At 33.5% G+C, this 19,565-nt stretch overlaps 6 protein-coding genes across 6 annotated transcripts; 1 reads left to right on the top strand and 5 right to left on the bottom strand.

The window, feature by feature from the left end:
• The first annotated feature begins 4,670 nt into the window (after positions 1-4,670).
• Positions 4,671-5,804, top strand: LOC114170399 (putative ribonuclease H protein At1g65750). Its single transcript, XM_028055877.1, has 2 exons — positions 4,671-5,579; positions 5,712-5,804. Exons 1-2 carry the CDS (start codon positions 4,671-4,673, stop codon positions 5,802-5,804), a joined length of 1,002 nt encoding a protein of 333 aa, XP_027911678.1.
• A 1,276-nt stretch (positions 5,805-7,080) lies between these two features.
• LOC114168532 lies at positions 7,081-7,642 on the bottom strand. Its single transcript, XM_028053394.1, has 2 exons — positions 7,512-7,642; positions 7,081-7,425 (listed from the first exon to the last, which is right to left on the bottom strand). The coding sequence occupies exons 1-2, from the start codon at positions 7,621-7,623 to the stop codon at positions 7,181-7,183; spliced, it is 357 nt and encodes a 118-aa protein (XP_027909195.1). The 5' UTR covers positions 7,624-7,642; the 3' UTR covers positions 7,081-7,180.
• A 1,527-nt stretch (positions 7,643-9,169) lies between these two features.
• On the bottom strand, positions 9,170-10,264 carry LOC114168935 (fasciclin-like arabinogalactan protein 12). Its single transcript, XM_028053917.1, has one exon. It carries the CDS (start codon positions 10,211-10,213, stop codon positions 9,338-9,340), a length of 876 nt encoding a protein of 291 aa, XP_027909718.1. The 5' UTR covers positions 10,214-10,264; the 3' UTR covers positions 9,170-9,337.
• Positions 10,265-11,611: 1,347 nt separating this feature from the next.
• LOC114168854 (fasciclin-like arabinogalactan protein 11) lies at positions 11,612-12,767 on the bottom strand. The gene has a single exon (XM_028053822.1). The coding sequence runs from the start codon at positions 12,644-12,646 to the stop codon at positions 11,789-11,791; it is 858 nt and encodes a 285-aa protein (XP_027909623.1). The 5' UTR covers positions 12,647-12,767; the 3' UTR covers positions 11,612-11,788.
• A 2,511-nt stretch (positions 12,768-15,278) lies between these two features.
• On the bottom strand, positions 15,279-16,368 carry LOC114168977 (fasciclin-like arabinogalactan protein 11). Its single transcript, XM_028053982.1, has one exon. The coding sequence runs from the start codon at positions 16,279-16,281 to the stop codon at positions 15,430-15,432; it is 852 nt and encodes a 283-aa protein (XP_027909783.1). The 5' UTR covers positions 16,282-16,368; the 3' UTR covers positions 15,279-15,429.
• Positions 16,369-17,223: 855 nt separating this feature from the next.
• On the bottom strand, positions 17,224-18,507 carry LOC114170020 (fasciclin-like arabinogalactan protein 12). Its single transcript, XM_028055485.1, has one exon. The coding sequence runs from the start codon at positions 18,440-18,442 to the stop codon at positions 17,642-17,644; it is 801 nt and encodes a 266-aa protein (XP_027911286.1). The 5' UTR covers positions 18,443-18,507; the 3' UTR covers positions 17,224-17,641.
• Positions 18,508-19,565: the final 1,058 nt, after the last annotated feature.

Genomic DNA, 19,565 nt, shown 5'->3' with positions numbered 1-19,565 from the left:
ACTTGTTGAGAGCCTGTGTTTTAGAACAAACTGAAAGTTGGGAGAAATTTCTACCACTTATAGAGTTCACTTATAACAACAGTTTCCACTCAAGCATAGGAATGGCCCCATATGAGGCTTTATATGGGAGAAGATGTAGAACCCCGTTGTGTTGGTATGAGAATGGAAATTCCTTAGTTTTGGGTCCAGAGATAATTCAACAAGCAACTGAGAAGATTAAAATGATTAGGGAAAAGATGAAAACTTCTCAAGATAGGCAGAAAAGTTACTATGACAAACGAAAAAAACCCCTTGAGTTTGAAGAAGGAGATCATGTTTTCTTGAAAGTTACGCCTGTAACTGGGGTTGGTAGAGCTCTTAAATCTAGAAAACTTACACCCAAATTCATAGGTCCTTATCAAATTCTTAAAAGAATTGGTTCTGTCGCATACCAAATTGCTTTACCTCCAAACCTTTCAAAACTTCACAATGTTTTTCATGTGTCTCAACTTCGTAAATATATTCATGATCCTTTTCATGTGATAGAACCTGATGTAGTACAAATACGAGAAAACCTTACTTATGATGTACTTCCTGTGAGGATTGGAGATCGAAGGATTAAACAACTTCGGGGAAAGGACATACCTTTGGTAAAGGTATTGTGGAATCAACAAGATGAAGGTGATGCAACTTGGGAATTAGAAAGCAATATGAGAGAGATGTATCCCCATCTTTTTACAACCACGTGAATTTCGGGGACGAAATTCCTAAAAGGAGGGGAGAAATGTAACATTCCTTTTTTTTAATAAATTGTATTATTTATTTTAAATAAAGCAATTAGAAAATCTTATGTTTTTACTAATGTTTCATATATTATTATGATGTAGTTTAAACAGTACAAAAAATATATATTTTATCATGTTTTTACTTATTGAAAATAACAAAAAAAAATAACTAATAAAATATATATATAAAAAAATATTAGGTAAAAATATATTAATTAAAATATTATTAAATAGGAGTGTGTATTAAAAAAAATCTTCAAAAGAGATAAGTAGATAAGGAGAGAAGATAAAAAAAAAAGAAGAAGAAGAAGAAGAAGATAAGATCATGAGAAAAGATAAGAAGGAAAAAAAAAAGAAAAAAGAAAAAAAAAGAATCTAAAGAGATAAACATTATCTCCTAATTAATGAAAGCAAAGCAATGATGATTTTGGCACATGGAAATGCTTATATATATGTAGATGGAAGAAGAAGTTACGTGAAAGATAAACAAAGTGAGAGAGAAAGTAGAAAGAGGGAGAAAGAGAAAGAAAGGAGAGAGAGAGAAAGAAGAGAGAGAAAGAGAAAGAGAAAGAAGAGAGAGAGAAAGTTTAGAGCAAAGATTCAAAGAGATCTTAGTCTTCTTCAACTATTATTAGTGTGCTCTTCAATCAATAAGGTAAGGGGGGTGAGGTTAATCTTTTATATATTAATCTTGATAAACTCATGGGTTTTATATAAATCTTTTATTTATTTTGACTCATATATTATTCTATTTACTTTCATTTAACTTATTTTCATTTATTATCATCTTATATTTATTTTATTTCATCTCCAATTATACACTGATCCTATTTATTTATTTATTTTATTTAATCTCCAAATATGTATTGATCCTGTTTATTTATTTTATTTAATCTTTAGTTACGCACTGATCCTATTTATTTATTTATTTATTTTATTTATCTCCAGTTACGCACTAGTCCTATTTATTTATTTAATTTAATTTATCTCCAGTTACGCACTGGTCCTATTTATTTATTTTATTTTATTTATCTCCAGTTACGCATTGGTCCTATTTATTCATTTTATTTTATTTATCTCCAGTTACGCACTGGTCCTATTTATTTATTTTATTTTATTTACCTCCAGTTATGCACTGGTCCTATTTATTTATTTAATTTAATTTATCTCCAGTTACGCACTGGTCCTATTTATTTATTTTATTTTATTTATCTCCAGTTACGCACTGGTCCTGTTTATTTATTTTATTTTATCTCCATTTATGCACTGGTCCCATTTATTTATTTCAATTAATATATCTCCAGTTACGCACTGGTCCCGTTTAATTTATATTTTTGTTATTTTATTTATTTATAATGTTATAATCCTTATCTAATTATTTATTTAAAGTTCTTGCTTTGATTCTTATTTTATCATTATTTTATGATTAAAAAAAATGTGAAGTGAAAGTAAATATTATTTTATTCAATGAACTTGAATATAAGAAAATTACATGTACATTTTATTTCATTTTATGTTCTTTGTGTATAGTTTATACAATGACATGATTTGATAGTCATCACATTTTATGACCCTTGAAAATATCCAAGAGTATGTCAGTTGAGTGAGAGTTAAGTTTGGTTTCAATAAGTTGAGATTAAACTAGTGTCAAAGTGTTTGTATTTGGGAAGTCACAGTTTGGTACACTGCGGGATGAAAGGCAGGGACCATGGTGGGGTCTAAGGAAGTTTTACCAAGTAGGTGAATATCTGGATAGTTCAGAATAGCGCACTGGGCTAGGATATTCATAGGCCAAACTTGGGACTATCTGATACCTGCTCGGCATCGCCAAGGTTAGGTAGTGAGTATATATCTCTTTTATGAGCCGATGAATGACTAATATTCTCGAGAAAGAAATAATTATGATTGTACCATGTTTTATGAGAAATACTCAACTACCTAATCACTTCCCAAAGTAACTTTTGATGTTCAGATTGGATCATCAGAAGTGGAATATGGATCCATATGTCTGGTAAAACAAGATCAAGTTTTGTGGTTGTAGGTCCAAATCTAGGCCCCCGGTGTCTGTATTGTTTGTTGAGTTTATTAAGATTGATATTTAAGGCTTATAAAGACCTCACTCCTTTCATATTTTTCTTTCATATGTACCTGTTGCATGAACAGAAGATGAACCTGCTCAGTGAGAGTTATTCGGGATATTGTTGGTGGATCTTCTGAAGATTAACTCATGGATAATTTCTATTAATATCTTTAGGAGATATTAAAAATATAGATAAATCTTCTATTTTGATGTAAGACTCTTAATATTATACAAATATATATTTTTGTAATATTTCATGAACAATTACAGAGATGTAAACCATATATATGAATATGATGTTATGTTATTATTAATGTTCTCTCAAGAATAATCTTATAAAAAAAAAATTAATTTCATATCTTTTTATCAGATAATAATTATTTAGTATAATAGTCGGGGTGTCACAGCTTCCAAAACATAGAGTTCCCATCCATATCTGATGAAGAAACAGGTCCTTAACGAAATATATAGATGATCAGGAAATAAAGGAGGCGCTAAACGAATGTGGTGAGACTAAGAGTCCAGGTCCGGATGGATTTAACTTTGTCTTCTTAAAGCATAATTGGGAAACATTGAAGACTGATGTCTGTCAAGCTGTTAGATGGTTTCACAGTGAAGGGAGAATACCAAAAGGGTGTAATGCTTATTTCATAGCACTAGTGCCGAAAAAACAAAACCCTCAAGGTGTGGATGACTATAGACCTATATCTCTAGTTGGATGTATATATAAGATTATCTCTAAGATTCTTGCAACTAGACTCAAAAGCGTGCTACCCAAGATTATAGATTGCTCTCAATCAGCTTTTATAAAAGGAAGAGGACTTTTGGATAGTATCCTGGTGGCCAACGAGGTAGTGGAAGAATGTAAGCTCAAAAAGAAGAGGTTAGCAATAGTGAAGGTAGATTATGAAAAGGCCTATGATTCAGTAAGTTGGGTTTTCTTATACTACATGATGGGTAGATTGGGGTTTTGCGCGAGGTGGATTGGGTGGATTAAAGAGTGTTTGGAATCATCAACTATATCGATACTAGTAAATGGGAGTCCTACAAAGGAGTTTGTACCCACAAGGGGACTCAGGCAAGGGGATCCTATGGCACCCTTCTTATTCCTTATTGTAGCGGAAGGCCTAGCAGGTTTGGTTAGACAAGCTGTTAGGAAAAATCTATATAGTGGAATAGAAGTTGGCACAAACGGAACCAATGTAAAGTTACTACAGTTTGCAGATGATACTTTATTCATATGTGACGCAAAAGTTCAAAACGCATGGGCTATAAAAACTATTCTAAGAAGTTTTGAACTGGCGTCTGGGCTTAGAGTTAATTTCTCCAAAACTAGAATTGGGGGGTTGGGCTTGGATGCAATATTGCTAAAAGACTTTTCTAGCATTTTAAATTATCAACATATGAAAATTCCATTTGTGTATCTTGGAATTCCAATTGGAGGAAACCCTAGGAATAACCAATTTTGGCAACCTATGATTGACAAAGTTAGAAACAGGTTATCTAGTTGGAAAGGCAAACTTCTATCTATGGCTGGTCGAGTTTGTCTTATAAAATCTGTCTTATCTGCTCTACCACTATACTATCTTTCCTTCTTTAAAGCACCTAAAAGCGTGTGTAAGGAACTTATAAAAATCCAAAGAAACTTCCTCTGGGGGTGGGGATCTGAAGATAGGAAAATAGCATGGGTTAGGTGGGAAAACATCTGCAAACCAAAGGAGGTTGGGGGTTTGGGGATAAGAGATATTGGGAACTTCAATACAGCACTTTTAGCTAAATGAAAATGGAGATTGGGAGTGGAGGATTATGGTCAGTGGAAACAGGTTATGGACTCAAAGTATGGGTCTTGGCGGAATCTTAATGACCCCATTATTTCTAGGTCAGCTTCGAGGTGGTGGTTAGACATCCAAAAAGCTTGTGGGATTGTAACGCAAGGTGCCTGGTTTGACAACTTCATAGAGTGGGTGGTTGGAGGAGGGAAAAAAGTGAAATTTTGGGAAGATAAATGGATCGGGGAAGAATCACTGTGTTGTAAGTTTCCTAGGTTGTACTTAATATCAGATTGTAAAGAAAGAGTTATAGAGGAGGTAGGACATTGGGAAGAGAATGTTTGGGTTTGGGACCTAACTTGGAGGAGGCTTAGACTTGTTTGGGAGGTAGCTATGGAGGAACAACTTATCCTATTATTAAACAGACATAGTCTTAAAATAGGGATCTCTGATACTTGGAAGTGGAAGGATAATGACAATGGTGTTTTTTCGGTTAAGTCTGCTTATAATAAGTTACAAGGTTCCTCTAATGAGGAAGAGAATAAAGAGTTTAAAACATTATGGAGTATTAGGGTGGCTCCGAAGGCACAACTATTAGGGTGGAGGTTGTTCCTAGATAAGTTACCTACAAAGGTTAAACTAGCAGCAAGGGGAATCCAATTACAAAATAACCTATGTGAGATGTGCTTAGCAAGTGAAGAGAATGCAGAACACCTATTCTTCTCATGTAGAGCATCCCAAAAGGTGTGGAATATGTGTGATAGATGGATTGGGGTGAGCTCAGTGCATCATGTTAATGCAAGAGATAATTTTCAACACTTCCATCTAGTGAACCTTAATAGAAGACAAAATAAGATTTGGCAAGGAATGTGGTTAGCAATAGTAGGGGAAATATGGAAACATAGGAATGGGGTAATTTTTAAACATAGGAAAGTGGATCCTGAAGAGATATTTGCCCTTGCTCAGGTAACAGCTTGGGTTTGGATGAAACATAAAAGTCCATCTGTTATGTTCTCTTATAGTGATTGGATTCTTTCTCCTTATGTATGCTTAAAATCTTTGTGATATGATTAATTGTTGTGCATTTAAGTGTGTCAGGCAAGCTTATACAGGTCACTATTGACAAAGGGACCAAGACAAATCATAAATACAATAGTACATGTTGATCAATCTCCTTCGTGCCAGAAGTGAAATTGCCCAGTTTGACAAATGCAATGACATTGAAATGTATTAAGCGTACTTTAATCTTTCTTGTTATCTTGGAGGGCCATTTGGATGCATTTATCCTCCTTTCGTGAGGAGGAGGACGTGTTCAAACGCTTAAGTATTGACATTAGGAAGAATGCGGTCTGATTAATGTACACTATCATTATACTATTCGAAAATTTGGTAGGGGTCTGTGCTTTAGGTAGGCATACTCTTTGCCTCATTTGTTTTATGGATCACAAAGTTGTTCCAAATTGTGATCATCTAGTTTTGAATGGTCTTTTGTTTTGACGGAGCCATGATGCTAAGCTAATGCATCTATTTGTCCAGGTCCTGCTTTTTTGTATAAGGGTTAGAGTACCCTTCAAGTGCTCTACTTAATTTATTTTATTCTTTGCTGATAAAAAAAAAACAGAGACAAGGGCAACGTCACAACAATTTTAAAAGTTTTAAAAGTGTAATGTATATGAACATGTATAATTACATTTTCAAGGTTATATTGGTTAGATTATGAATTCAAAATATATCATAAGCATCAAATCAGAGATATAATCAAATTATTCCAATATTAAGAGCAGTTTCCTAATAATATAATAGTAGTATGCGGAAGTCGGACCTGTTCAGTAAGTAAGAATAATGTAGAAGAAAGATGGTATGGATCTTCCAACTAAAATTAATGAAAGACTAAAATTGATTTACCTATGACACAATACTACTATCTTACTTATAGGTTTTTTTTAGAACGTGTCTTGCAAATGTGTTTTTTACATTGTCATAAGAACTAATTAATGAGTATCAATTTTATAACCTTGACAGCAGAGACCAAGAATTTCTTAACAAGTTTTTGAATATTTAAGTTTACCAAAGACCGTTCATTGAACAATTCAGCTCATCACGAACGTTAATCAGAAACTCAATATATGTATTATCTATAAATTAATAACAATTGTGCAATATAATTAATATTTATAAATAATATAATTTATTAATTAATGTTAATCTATAATAACATTAAAATAGAGAATAATAATTTTATATAATATAAAATTATATAAAATATAACCATTGTCTTGTAGTGTTATTTTTATTTATATATTTCTAAGTGCAAGAAAACTAAATTATTTATATAATTTGAGAAGGAATGTACTAAAAGAATATATTTAGTTATGAATTAAAGTAAAAGAATTTATCTGCTAGGAATATTGTTTGAACTATTATTACTATTTGATGTAATTAAGAAATTATTAATTAGTTGCTATCTTCAAGACTTTCAAATCTTATTACACACATTTATTTTGAAGTATCATTTATTTGAGGACAAAGGTCCAATTCCATATCCAATATGAATACGGATAATAAATCTATGGGTCGTACAACTTGCCGCCACACGAGCATTTCCAGACCTCAGCCTCGGGTCGGTGGGAGGCTGGGTCGGGTTGATCGGAGACAGAGTCTGTTTGCGGCTGAGCAGGTGGTGTGAAAGGTACAGCAACCGGTGTGCAGGGTGTGCAGTTCCCACACCTGGAATTGCAGCTTGGTGGTGTTGACCCGATAAGACTCTCAGCCCCACCCGTTAATGACACCAAACTTTCTCCAATTTTACTATCTGTGCATGATGTGATCAAAGACAATTATAAAACGTCAATGATTTTATAGCCAAAATCACAGTTTAAGTATGAGAGAAGTTCATACCCTTGGTAGAAGCAGCCCTGCTGCTGAAGATCAGTGTGCAAAACAAGAACAAGAAGAAGACGTTGCGACAAACACGACTTTGCTTTGCTACGGTATCCATGTTTCCCTTCATCTCTGTGAACAATAACAGATTCCTCCGAATAATTCAAAGGTTGTGTTCTATTCACTCTGCGACTATGGATTTATATAACAAAAAATTCAACGTGCAACTCTTATTTAAGAATAGAAAGTAACTATATAAAATCCAACAACAGAAATATCATTAAAAGGAATCTCACGAGATCACCTACTGTAATTAATAAGATTTAATAACATTTTAGGAATATTAATTGTTCTTCTTTCTAATTATTAGTATCATTTTACCTGATAATAATTACATTTACAGAAAATTAAAAATTTCTAAATTTTTTTGCTGACATTTTTTCAATAGGAAATGTTACAGATGTGTTTTAATAAAGAATTGATATTATAAAAGTATTTGTTATAATACAATAACCTTATAACAACGGTACAAGATTTTTTTAGTAATGTTAATTCTTTTTATAGAAAAAATAATATAGAAATTTTATTAATTATAAATGTTTTGCAACATTTAATATATGTTACTAAATTATTTTTTTTGAAAACAAAAATTAAATTTTATTTTTAAAAAATATTAGGTTCATCATATCTTAAATTGGTGTAGTTAGAGAAGAAATCCTCTTTTACTGAAATTAGCGTACACACAACATTTTTAAATATGAATAGTATACTAGTAGACGTATAATTTTATTAAATTAATGTATAAAATAAATTTATATTTATTAAAAATAAAGTGAAATGAATAGAAAAATTAATTGTTGATAAATAAAAAAAGAAAAAAAATGGTTTATAGAAAATAGGTAAAAATAACTGTTAATTTAAAAAAATTTAATAAATAATTATATGAAATTTTTTGTTATATAAATTCATGCTTGCAGGGTGAATACAACACAACCTTTGCATTATTTGGAGGAATCTGTTGTTGTGATAGAGAAGAAGGGAAAGATGGATCGCATAACGAACCAAAGTCGTGTTTGTCGCAACGTCTTCTTCCTGTGCTTGTTTTGCACACTGATCTTCAGCAGCCATGTTTCTTCTACCAAGGGTATGAAGTTCTTTCATAGATACTTAAAATGTGATTTTGGTTATAAAATAATGAAGGTTTTGATGATGTGATAGCAGGTAGTGAAATTGGAGGAAGTGTAATCGGGTCAACACCACCAAGCTGCAATTCGAGGTGTGAGAACTGCACACCAATTCTTGTACCTAAGTCACCCCCTGCTCACCCGTTAACCCACTCTGCCTCCGACCCACACGTCGACTTGGACCCTGAGGCTGCCGTCTGGAAATGCACGTGTGGCGGCAAGTTGTATGACCCATAGATTTATAATTATCTCTATTCATATTCCACATTTCTCTTAAATAAATTATATCTTCACACCATAATTATTGTGTTACTTTGTGCTTGGATTTTCTTTTTGCGCTTCCATTGTCTTATGAATTCTTTTTGGCCCCAATCGGGATTTAATTCTTTGATGTGGAGTAATCCGTTCTAAAGTGTATTATCATATGATAAAAGTAGAGCACGTTAAGAAACAGTTTGCATGTTTCTAAAAGACAGAACCTATGAAGACTGGTTGCACTTTGTTATACGTTGTACGTATCTCTATATATTTTATGATAAAAGAGACAATCATGCAAACCGTTTACATATGCTAACACATAGTCGGAAACAAAATAGAAACATACATAAAAGGAACATGCGTGTTTTAAAGAACCAAAAACTCCACCTGTCCCCATCAAGTTTACATGGTGGTAGCCACAAGTGCAAGCCCTAGTCCTAGTTGCACTAACTTTCCGTACACGCTGATCTTGCTGGTGCCGGAGTTTTGTTCGGTGGGATTAACGTGTGAGGAATCTGAAGAAGATGAGTCATCTTTATCAGCTTTAGGCGCCTTTGATGCGTCAGTTGAAGGTTCTGGAGCCAACGAGGGAGCCTTTGCAGGTGCTTTAGCAACAGTGAAGAAGTCCATAGGAAGAAGCACCTTCCCCACCTTGTAAATAGCAAGATGCTTATCTGTGTATACAATGCCAGTGATGGTGGTGTTAACCTCACCCGTTGAGATGTTCACACTCCCTCCGTAACTTATCACATTCAGTTCCACCTTTCCAGGTTTAGCCCCTGCAAGGGTTCTCACAGGGTTGGTCAGGGTATCAAAGTTGGAGCTAGACACATACTCTGAAAGAACATGGAACTGTAAGAGCTCGAGCTTTTGGCCATCAGAAAGAGAGTTGAGGAAGCCTGGTTTGAGTTCGGAGAAGGAACTGTCATCAGGTGCAAGAATGGTGATGCCACCTGATTTAGTAGTGAGGAGTTGTGCATTGAGTTGGTTGATCAATTGGGTGGTTTTCATGAGTCTGATTAGGATGTTGAATGACTTAGCCTGCCTCAGGATTCCAACAATGTCAACTGCTGAAGTGTCAGGAGTGGAATCACTTGGTGACTGTGGCAATGAGGGAACCAATGGCTGTTTAGGAGCTTCAGCTGGTGGGGTAGGTGTAGGTTGTGATGGTTTGAGAGGGGCAGAAGCTGGTGATAATTGGGCTAAAGTGGTGGTGGAATACAAAAATGAAACTAACAGTGCTACTGAGAAAGACAAAACACATTGCTTTTTCATCATCTTTTGGTTTTGTTAAATGAAGGTTTGGATGATATTAGAAAGATTGCAAGTTTATGCATTGATGAAATGAATGCATGTGGTAGGCTTTTTATAGAGAAGCACAGGTAGGTGCAGGGCCATGTTGTGTAACCTTTAATTCTGATTTATGAACTATCTTGTTTGAGATTTAGGTGTTGCATTGTGGTATATAAGATTGACAGAGTAGTGAGTTCTTCTTTGAAAAGTACACGAAAAATAGAGAGATACATGTTGAGACATAGTCTCTTAATCTTACAAGGAGATTGCGGTGGCGCATCAGTTGCCTAATTGATTGGTGCTGTATCACTTTCTAAACTGCATTACGCGCAGAATGTTTCTGTCAATTGTTTGCAATATCATTATAAACTATATATTGAATTAATCATACGTTGTTTATCAAAATTTAAATCTACCTGTTTATATTATACCATAATTTACAACAATACTTCACCTGATTTCAACCATAAAGTTGCTAAGTTCACTTTGTGGTAACTTTTTTTTTTAAATAATCGGATTTTATTTCTCATGGAAAATAAATGAATATTTGTGATTTAAATTTAAATAAGTTAGTTTTACTAAGAATATTTTTCATATGTTTTAAATTTTAACATAGTGTTTTAAAAAAAGAAATGCAAATGATTTTTATCATTTAAATTTAAGAAATTATTAGTTTGATTTAAAGATAATGCTACTAATTTTTAAAAAAAAAAGTTGTTCTTCCTCACATGATAAATCTCTATTTTGTAAATATATTTTATATAAAAAAAATCAATAGTTGGTATCATAGTCTTCTTACCTATGGATTTGAGAAATTAAGCGGGTCTACCCAATCTTAAACAAACACCTAATTAATCTCATCGCAATGAATCCAAAAGGTTCGTTCATTCCTATTGAAATGCTAAACATTATCTCTTTTAGATGTTAGAATAGAAATCTATCTTTGTAAATAATACCTTGGGTGTGAACAAATTTCATTCCTATTAAATAATCTAACTATTGTTCAAATCAAAATTTACAAAGAGAGAAAGCAGAGGTTGAAGAATTAGAAACAATTAAATCCCACATAATCATAATCTCAAAATTTTTTTTAATCAATTTAAACTCTTGAAACTCATTCACTAATGCTTTCAAAGTTATTATACCTACCAACATAATAGAAGATAATGTTACAAACATTTTGCTGAAAATCAGATTCACAGCTTGTAATAAAATTGTACTCATATCAGATTTTTCTAGTATAAGACAATTGAGCTAACAATAGACCAAACTCCTTAATTCCCCAAGCATGAAAGGCTTTCATATTAAACAGTAAACTAATTGGAAACGGCACATGCTACATACAATGCACAAATTTTCTGTGTTAAATTACTCCAACTCAAATTTTCTTTTCAAAATAGAAAAACCATTACTCATTGAAGGAATCACATCCATTTCATTACACTGATACGAAACCAGAAACAGGTTGCAAAATTTAAACAAGACTGGAAAAAAGGAAAAAAGAAATTAACAGCATGTTTGACAAAGAAAACTGAAGAAATGCAGCCGCCAAATGGATCATCAACTCCACGTGGTTGCAACTGCGACCAAAACTATTCCGAGAGACATCAACGTTGTTCCACCAAGGCCAACCAAACTCCCTGCCCCAGATTTACTCTGAACCTGCTTTGTTTCGCCTTGATCATCCTCAGAAGAATTTTCCTTTGCAGCTTTGGGAGCCTTTGCAAGAGATGAAGGAGCCAAAGCTGGAGCCTTGTTGGTTGCAAAGAAATCAAGAGGAAGAAGCACCTTGTCGACGTGATAAATCCCAAGTTTGTTATCGGAGTAGACTACACCCAAAACGGTGGCATTGACGACCCCAGTTGAAATGTTGACACTGTTACCTAATGCATTCACGTTCAGTGGAAGCCTTACAGGATCTTTGCCAGCCACTGTCTGCACAGGGTTGCTCAGAGAATCAAAGTTTGAGCTTGACACAAACTCTGGCAATATGTGGAACTGCACAAGTTCGATTTTCTGGCCTTCGTTGAGGGAGTTGAGGAAGCCAGCTTTGAGGTTGGAAAAGGCAGAATCATCTGGTGCAAGAATGGTTATGCCCCCACTCTTTGCTGTTATGAGCTGTGAGTTTATGTTGTTCATGATTTCTGTGGTTTTGAGGAGGCGAATCAGGGTTGAGAACATTTTGGCCTTTTTGAGGATTCTTGTGATGTCATCAGGGACAGAGTCAGGGGAGTCTGGGGACTGAGGTAATGTGGGGACTAATGGTTTTGGTGATGGTGCTGCAGCCTTTGGGGTATGGGGAGTTTTTGCTGCAGGTGCTTTTGGTGCTGCTGCAGGTGCAGGTGAAATGGCCAAGCTGGTAGAGCATAAGAGTAAGAAGAGTGATAAGGAGAAAAGTGTTGCTTGTTTCATCTTCATGTTCTAATTGAGGCCTGTTGATGGGTTTGATGATTGTGGAAGAATGTGAATGGTTTGAATTAAATGATTGTTGTAGTTTGTGTCTGATGTGTTGGATTCGTGAAGGAGGGTTATATAGTGATTAGAGGCCAAGGAAATGATAGGTTGGTGAAATGATATGTTAGCTGGGGAGTGTGAGGGTGTATCCCATCTGTCATGGAGAATAAGGATCTTTGATCTAAATATTGTTGGCATAAATTAGTTTAAGTATTGAGTTCGGATATGGTGAAGTGAGAATGGACTCATTAAATATCTATTGATGAGTTTTATGCTACTGAAAGAATGTGAATAAATGCTTCTTACAATTTATGTTCAATGTGTTGGTGAAATGTTGTGGTTAACAGGTTGCAAAATTTGTAGCTGTGGAGGGTATATCCCTTCTGTCATGGAGATGAGGATTTGTTATCTAATTATTATCTGCATCTTTGCTGATAATGGACATCTGAGATACTTGAAAGGAGTTGTTGCAACTGTTTTATATAGAATTTCTATAAGATGTAAAGATTTTAACTGTGATTGCAATCATGATTGTCAATTTTGTGATAAATTAATTTAATTGCATATTATATTAAGAAAACTTCGAAAACTTTAACATTCTGATCAAAATCGCAGTTGGGAACCATTTCCTAATAAAACTTACTAGCATATCAGAAAACAGAGAAGACATTGATGTAGATCAAAGTACAATTTTACTAATAAATTTAAAAAGTTCAGCACTTTTTGGGAGCTATGACTTCTATAAATTACACTTGTCTAGAGTCTTCTCATATTATTTGGGACTTGAGAGAGGTTGATTTTTCGTTATAGTAAATTAGCATGACGTGGATACAGATATGTCAACAAAATTTGTATGTGTGGATATTTGCGAATAAAACTCACTATAGGTAAGAAATAGATATCCGCGAATAATGGGTACGGATAATTTTTATACCTACTTATTAACAGGACGGATACGGTATCATAATATTCATACATGGGGATATTCATATCTACTATATTCTAATTTAAACTAAAAAAAATTAAAAAAATTATTAAAAAATTAACACATTAATTTTGAATGGGTTATTTTTGATCAATTGATTATAAAATACACTCTCCCTTCCTTTGTAATCGTCATAATTGTCATTAAATAATATATAAATGATTTATTTGAACTTTATTTAAAATTTATAAATGTTATATATTGTATTTTATTTGAATTTATAGTTAAAATATGTTACTAAACATTTTAATTCTTTTTGTAAATATTCACAGATATCTCTTACATGTGGCATGTCTTATTATTAATAAACAAATGATATGAATAATATTTCTCTTAATAGAACTTTGGAATCCAAGACAGTGTATCTCATACATGTGTCCAGGAAATAATTCGAGCAGACTTCGAACTTTTGATTTAGTACTTCATTTTGTTAAGCTTCGATTCAAACTTCAAACATAAAATCAAGCATCAAATTTTGAAAATTTTAATTTTAATCTTTCATCCAGTCCATCAGTCAATGAATATATAATATAAGACTTACATATATTTTAAGTCCGTAATAAATTTAGATATTTTAAATTAATTATATATGTTCTATTGAGTATTTAAGTTTTCTATATTTTTAGATTGAGTTTCTGTTGTTTCATTTTGGATTAGTGTAAACATTTGATTTTGTAGTCTGAAACAGAATATCATCAACTTGAACAATAAGAAAAATCAAGTTCCAGAACTCTAATTAATTTTACCAAACATCATTGTTTAGTGTCTCCACATAATTGATTTCATTTTTGTTTTAGTATTTAATTTTTAAAATGAAACAACGTTGTTTTTTATAAAGATAATTATGGTTTCAGAACATAATTTTTTCTTAATATAATTTTTTTATTGTCCAAATTCGTGATGTTCTAGTTAAGATTATAAGATCAATCAGTCATCTCACCCTCAACTTATAAGTTGAAAAATATAAATATTTTTGGTACTTAATAAAACAAAAACTTTTAAGAGAGACTCAATTCAAGATACTAAAGGACTTAAAACTTAATTGAGTGATTCATGTAAAAAAAACACAAGCAGTGATGCAACGTAACAACTATGTCACACTCCAATTGAGAGTAAAATCAAACGGTGAAGGAGTCAATTAAAAAAAATCGATAAAATGAAAACTAATAAAAAAGCAATTAAATTTGTTATGTAATTAAACCATAATATAAAAAGGTGACAACAAATTTGTGTAGCACAGATGGAGATAAAAATCTTCTAAAGATTTGAAGTTATTGATTATGTTTCTGGATAAAAGTCCACTCTTCTTATTAATAATAGATGCTATTGTTTAAAAGAATAAACACAAGTTATCTTGATTATAACTAATGCATGATGAATCCTCACCTAGAATAGTTTGTATATGTTTCTCTCGATCCTTTTCAACTCAAGAACATTCATAATTAACTATATTTGGATGCTTTGGACAGTTTTCATATACTTATATACATTACCTTGAGGGGATATATTTGAACGAAAAAGAGGATAGGAGTTATGAAACATGAATTCATCCTGGACTCCTTATAAAGCATAATGATAGGAACAATTATGCATGGTTTCAGATGAGAATCGTTAATCATTCAAGCATTTTTTTTCCCCTTTACGAAACATTCATACAAAAGAAACAACAAAGAGAGGAAAATTTAAACAAAAAAAAAAAAAAAGCACCAATTAAACAAAGAAATTAACGACAAAGAAAACTGAAAGTGCAGCTGGTAAATGATCAACTCCACATGGTTGCCATAGCAACCAAGGCTATCCCAAGTGACATCAACTTTGTTCCACTAACGCTGCTCAAACTGAGTGCCCCAGATTTATTATGATCCTGGTTTGTCTCTTCTTGATCGTCATCAGAAGAGTTTTCTTTAGCAGCTTTGGGAGCCTTTGCAAGAGATGTTGGAGCCAAAGCTGGAGCCTTGTTGGTTGCAAAGAAATCAAGAGGAAGAAGCACCTTGTCGACGTGATAAATCCCAAGTTTATTATCGGAGTAGACTACACCCAAAACGGTGGCATTGACGACCCCAGTTGAAATGTTGACACTGTTACCTAATGCATTCACGTTCAGTGGAAGCCTTACAGGATCTTTGCCAGCCACTGTCTGCACAGGGTTGCTCAGAGAATCAAAGTTTGAGCTTGACACAAACTCTGGCAATATGTGGAACTGCACAAGTTCGATTTTCTGGCCTTCGTTGAGGGAGTTTAGGAAGCCAGCTTTGAGGTTGGAAAAGGCAGAATCATCTGGTGCAAGAATGGTTATGCCCCCACTCTTTGCTGTTATGAGCTGTGAGTTTATGTTGTTCATGATTTCTGTGGTTTTGAGGAGGCGAATCAGGGTTGAGAACATTTTGGCCTTTTTGAGGATTCTGGTGATGTCATCAGGGACAGAGTCAGGGGAATCTGGGGACTGAGGTAATGTTGGGACTAATGGTTTTGGTGATGGTGCTGAAGCCTTTGGGGTATGGGGAGTTTTTGCTGCAGGTGCTTTTGGTGCTGCTGCAGGTGCAGGTGAAATGGCCAAACTGGTAGAGCATAAGAGTAGGAAGAGAGATAAGGTGAAAAGGGTTGCTTGTTTCATCTTCCAGTTGCCAATTGAAGCCTGTTGATGGCTTTGATGATTGTGTTTGTGGAAGAATGTGAATGATTTGAATTAATGATTCTTGCAATCTGTGTCTTGGGATGTGTGAAGGAGAGGGTTATATAGAGGCCAAGAAAATGATAGGTTGGTGAAATGTATGGCTATGAAATCTGTTGGCTGTGGAGTGTGAGGATATATCCCATCTATCATAGAGAATAAGGATCATTTATCTAATTATCGTTGCCATGTTTGCCAAACAGATGATGAGTTTATTAACTTTTGAAATACCTTCTTTAAAAGTCATTACAATTATGGTTTTTAATTTACTGATAGAGTAAAACTTCTTACATCCACAGAATTTAAACTCTGAAAATTTTGATCGTTTTATCTTGTCCACGGCAAATATATAAATAAAGACATCACAACCTTTTGATTTTAGTGCAAACAAACCGAGACAAGACATTTTAACCCATATAAAGATCTCACTTTTGGACATAGATCCACATTTCGTGATAAGTAATTGATGTTATTGCTAAAAAATAAAGACAAAATATTTTGATTTAATTATGGGATTTCATGCTCGGTTGATCTTTATATTTAAGATGTTCTATAATCATGCCTGAATAACATTAGCCTCTAGCTGAAGATTCATATCTGTAAGACCATAGCTAATGAAGCACATTATACATGGGTACTTCAGAAACAATGTCTATTTGTTGAAAGAACACAGCTTATACCTTAAACCATATAACAGAACCATAACATGAATAGAAAAGAGAAACACAGCCATTTTCTATTTGCTGTTAAACCATACTATTCTCCATACATTGATTCATACTTTAGTAAAAATACAAGAGAAATGACTTCCATCATTATACCTATACATGTCACTGAAAGATCATTCAACATCATTAAGAGAACAAAACGAAAGGCTTCCGTATAAGGTTTTAGGATAGCCACCATAAGGTCCTGCAATTTGTCTACAACCTCGAGTGCTTCCTTTTTAGTTCATAACGAAACAATTTATGAAAATTTATGTAACACAGTTATGTTCTTGGTCTGTTTTTCAAGTTCTTTATCAAACTTTTGTAGACTGTCAATGCGTAGTTCTTACCATGACAATTATTGGAAACTGAGGAAAGTCTTAGTAGATATGTTCGCACGTCATAATATGTATCAACTTCTGTAGTTGGAGATGAAAATTTTGATTGTCTTAATTGCATCAAAGTTCACACAAAAACGATCTTAATTGAATCAAAAGAAACATATTGCAGCTCACATGTCCCTCAAAATCTATGCTGCTCAGAGAAAGAACATAAATTCAAAATCATCAAATAGATTGTCTGGTCTGGTCCAGCCTTCAACTTGAAATAATCACCAATGCAACTAAAGAAAATCCAAGGGACACCAACGTTGTTCCTAGAGAACTCGTCAAACTCCATGCGCCAGAACTGTCCTTGGATGTTCCAAGACTATCATCAGCAGAGGAGTTATCATTATCAGTTTTTGGTGCTATTGAAGGAGAGGGTGCAGGAGCTGGTGGCTTAGGTTTGAAGAAGTCCAAAGGAAGAAGCACCTTGTCAACATGATATATAGCAAGCACCTTGTCTGAGTATATAACCCCTGTGATCGTGGCATTGACCACTCCTGTTGAGATATTCACATTGTTGCCATAAGCTGTCACGTTTAGTTGCAACCTGTCAGGGTTATCCCCAGCTAGTGTTCTCACAGGGTTGCTCAGAGAATCAAAGTTTGAGCTTGAAACGTAAGTGGGAAGAACATGGAACTGCAAAAGTTCGATCTTTTGATTATCAGCCAGAGAGTTCAGGAACCCTACTTTGAGGTTTGAAAAGCTACTGTCATCTGGGGCAAAGATGGTTAAGCCACCTGATTTTATGGTTATGAGCTGAGCATCGAGTTGGTTGATCAATTGGGTGGTTTTCATCAGCCGAATTAGGATGTTAAATGATTTGGCCTTTCTTAATATTCTGATGAGATCATCAGGGGAAGAATCAGAGGTGTCTGAAGAAGAGGGTGACTGGGATAGTGCTTGGACAATTGGTTTTGATGGAGCTGCAACAGGTGCTTGGGCTAATGTGGTTGAATATAAGGAGGAAAAAGGTATGAGGAGTAAGAGGGAGAATAAAACTAATAGCTTCATTTTTCTATAGAGTAAAGTTGCTTTGGTGATAGATTAGTAGTTGTTATTTGAATGGTGTTGGAATGGTGTGGCTTTTATAGGGTAAATGAATGAAGCTTTGGTGATGAAATTTCTCTGTATATACTTGTGTTATGTGTGAGGTCTGTGGTGGTCCTGTAGGAGATTAAGGTGATGCATCAAGGTAGATGAGATAAAGGTGAGTGAGAACAATGTTTTTTCCTTTTGCTTGGGAATGCAGGAAAAAAGAGGAGTTAGAAGTTAGAGCTCAATTGGGTGCTAAATGCACATTAATGAAATTGTGATGCTTTTAACACCAAACATTATAGTTATATTTCAGCATCTTATTCCTCAGAAGCTACTAGGTTCAGATGCAATTTTGCAGTAACACTGACTAGTGCTTTTGTTGAGGATAATTACATATGTATGAGGATGCTGCTTTGAGTTTTGGGCTTTGGAGGTTGATTCCAAGCTCCTTTCAGCTTTCATATGTTTATTGTTGCAATGTTAGGTTTTTCAGATGAATCTATGAGCATTGCTTTTATCAGGGGTTAGCTCTTTTCTTGTGTTTGTTTCCACTAAAAAGTATTGATAATTTATAGCAAGCTGAAAAAGAAAAGTATGTGCTATTGATAGATGAATTGCATGCTAAGTTTCTATTCAATTCACATGTTAAATACCCTCTAACACCAACCCTCTAAATTCGGATACTTTTTTTTCTCAAGACTGTGTTATGAAAGAACTTATATGCTTGTAATTTACTTGTATTACTACATATTGTTCTTAATAGTATTGTTTTTACGTTTCAATTTGTTCATTTTGACTATAATATAACTAAATTTTATACAAGTATGTATACTTTTGTATCATTAATTTATATAATTAAATTTTTAATATATTTTAAATATACATTTTTATTACTTTTAATGTTATTTTTGTTTTTCATTACTCCTTTGTTTTTTTTTTGTATAATTTAAAGTAATATTTTCTGTATATTAACGTTTTTTCTATTAAAATAATTATATTTTACTTAGAACTTATAATTTATCTCCTATATATTAATTTTCATATTATAGCATTAAATTATTATTATTAAATATTTTTGTAATATATAGTAAGCAGTAGT

The sequence above is a fragment of the Vigna unguiculata genome, chromosome 11 (genome assembly GCF_004118075.2).
Source record: "Vigna unguiculata cultivar IT97K-499-35 chromosome 11, ASM411807v1, whole genome shotgun sequence".
Lineage (NCBI taxonomy): Eukaryota > Viridiplantae > Streptophyta > Magnoliopsida > Fabales > Fabaceae > Vigna > Vigna unguiculata.
This window is presented reverse-complemented; position numbering and strand designations above follow the sequence as displayed.

Bases quoted from the DNA above. Each gene is read 5' to 3' on its own strand.
- LOC114170020 (XM_028055485.1), bottom strand. From the start codon at position 18,442: ATGAAGCTATTAGTTTTATTCTCCCTCTTACTCCTCATACCTTTTTCC.
- LOC114168854 (XM_028053822.1), bottom strand. From the start codon at position 12,646: ATGAAGATGAAACAAGCAACACTTTTCTCCTTATCACTCTTCTTACTC.
- LOC114170399 (XM_028055877.1), top strand. From the start codon at position 4,671: ATGGACTCAAAGTATGGGTCTTGGCGGAATCTTAATGACCCCATTATT. The intron at 5,580-5,711 runs GTAACAGCTTGG...TAAGTGTGTCAG, and splicing joins AGATATTTGCCCTTGCTCAG to GCAAGCTTATACAGGTCACT.
- LOC114168532 (XM_028053394.1), bottom strand. From the start codon at position 7,623: ATGAAGGGAAACATGGATACCGTAGCAAAGCAAAGTCGTGTTTGTCGC. The intron at 7,426-7,511 runs GTATGAACTTCT...CATCATGCACAG, and splicing joins CAGGGCTGCTTCTACCAAGG to ATAGTAAAATTGGAGAAAGT.
- LOC114168935 (XM_028053917.1), bottom strand. From the start codon at position 10,213: ATGATGAAAAAGCAATGTGTTTTGTCTTTCTCAGTAGCACTGTTAGTT.
- LOC114168977 (XM_028053982.1), bottom strand. From the start codon at position 16,281: ATGAAACAAGCAACCCTTTTCACCTTATCTCTCTTCCTACTCTTATGC.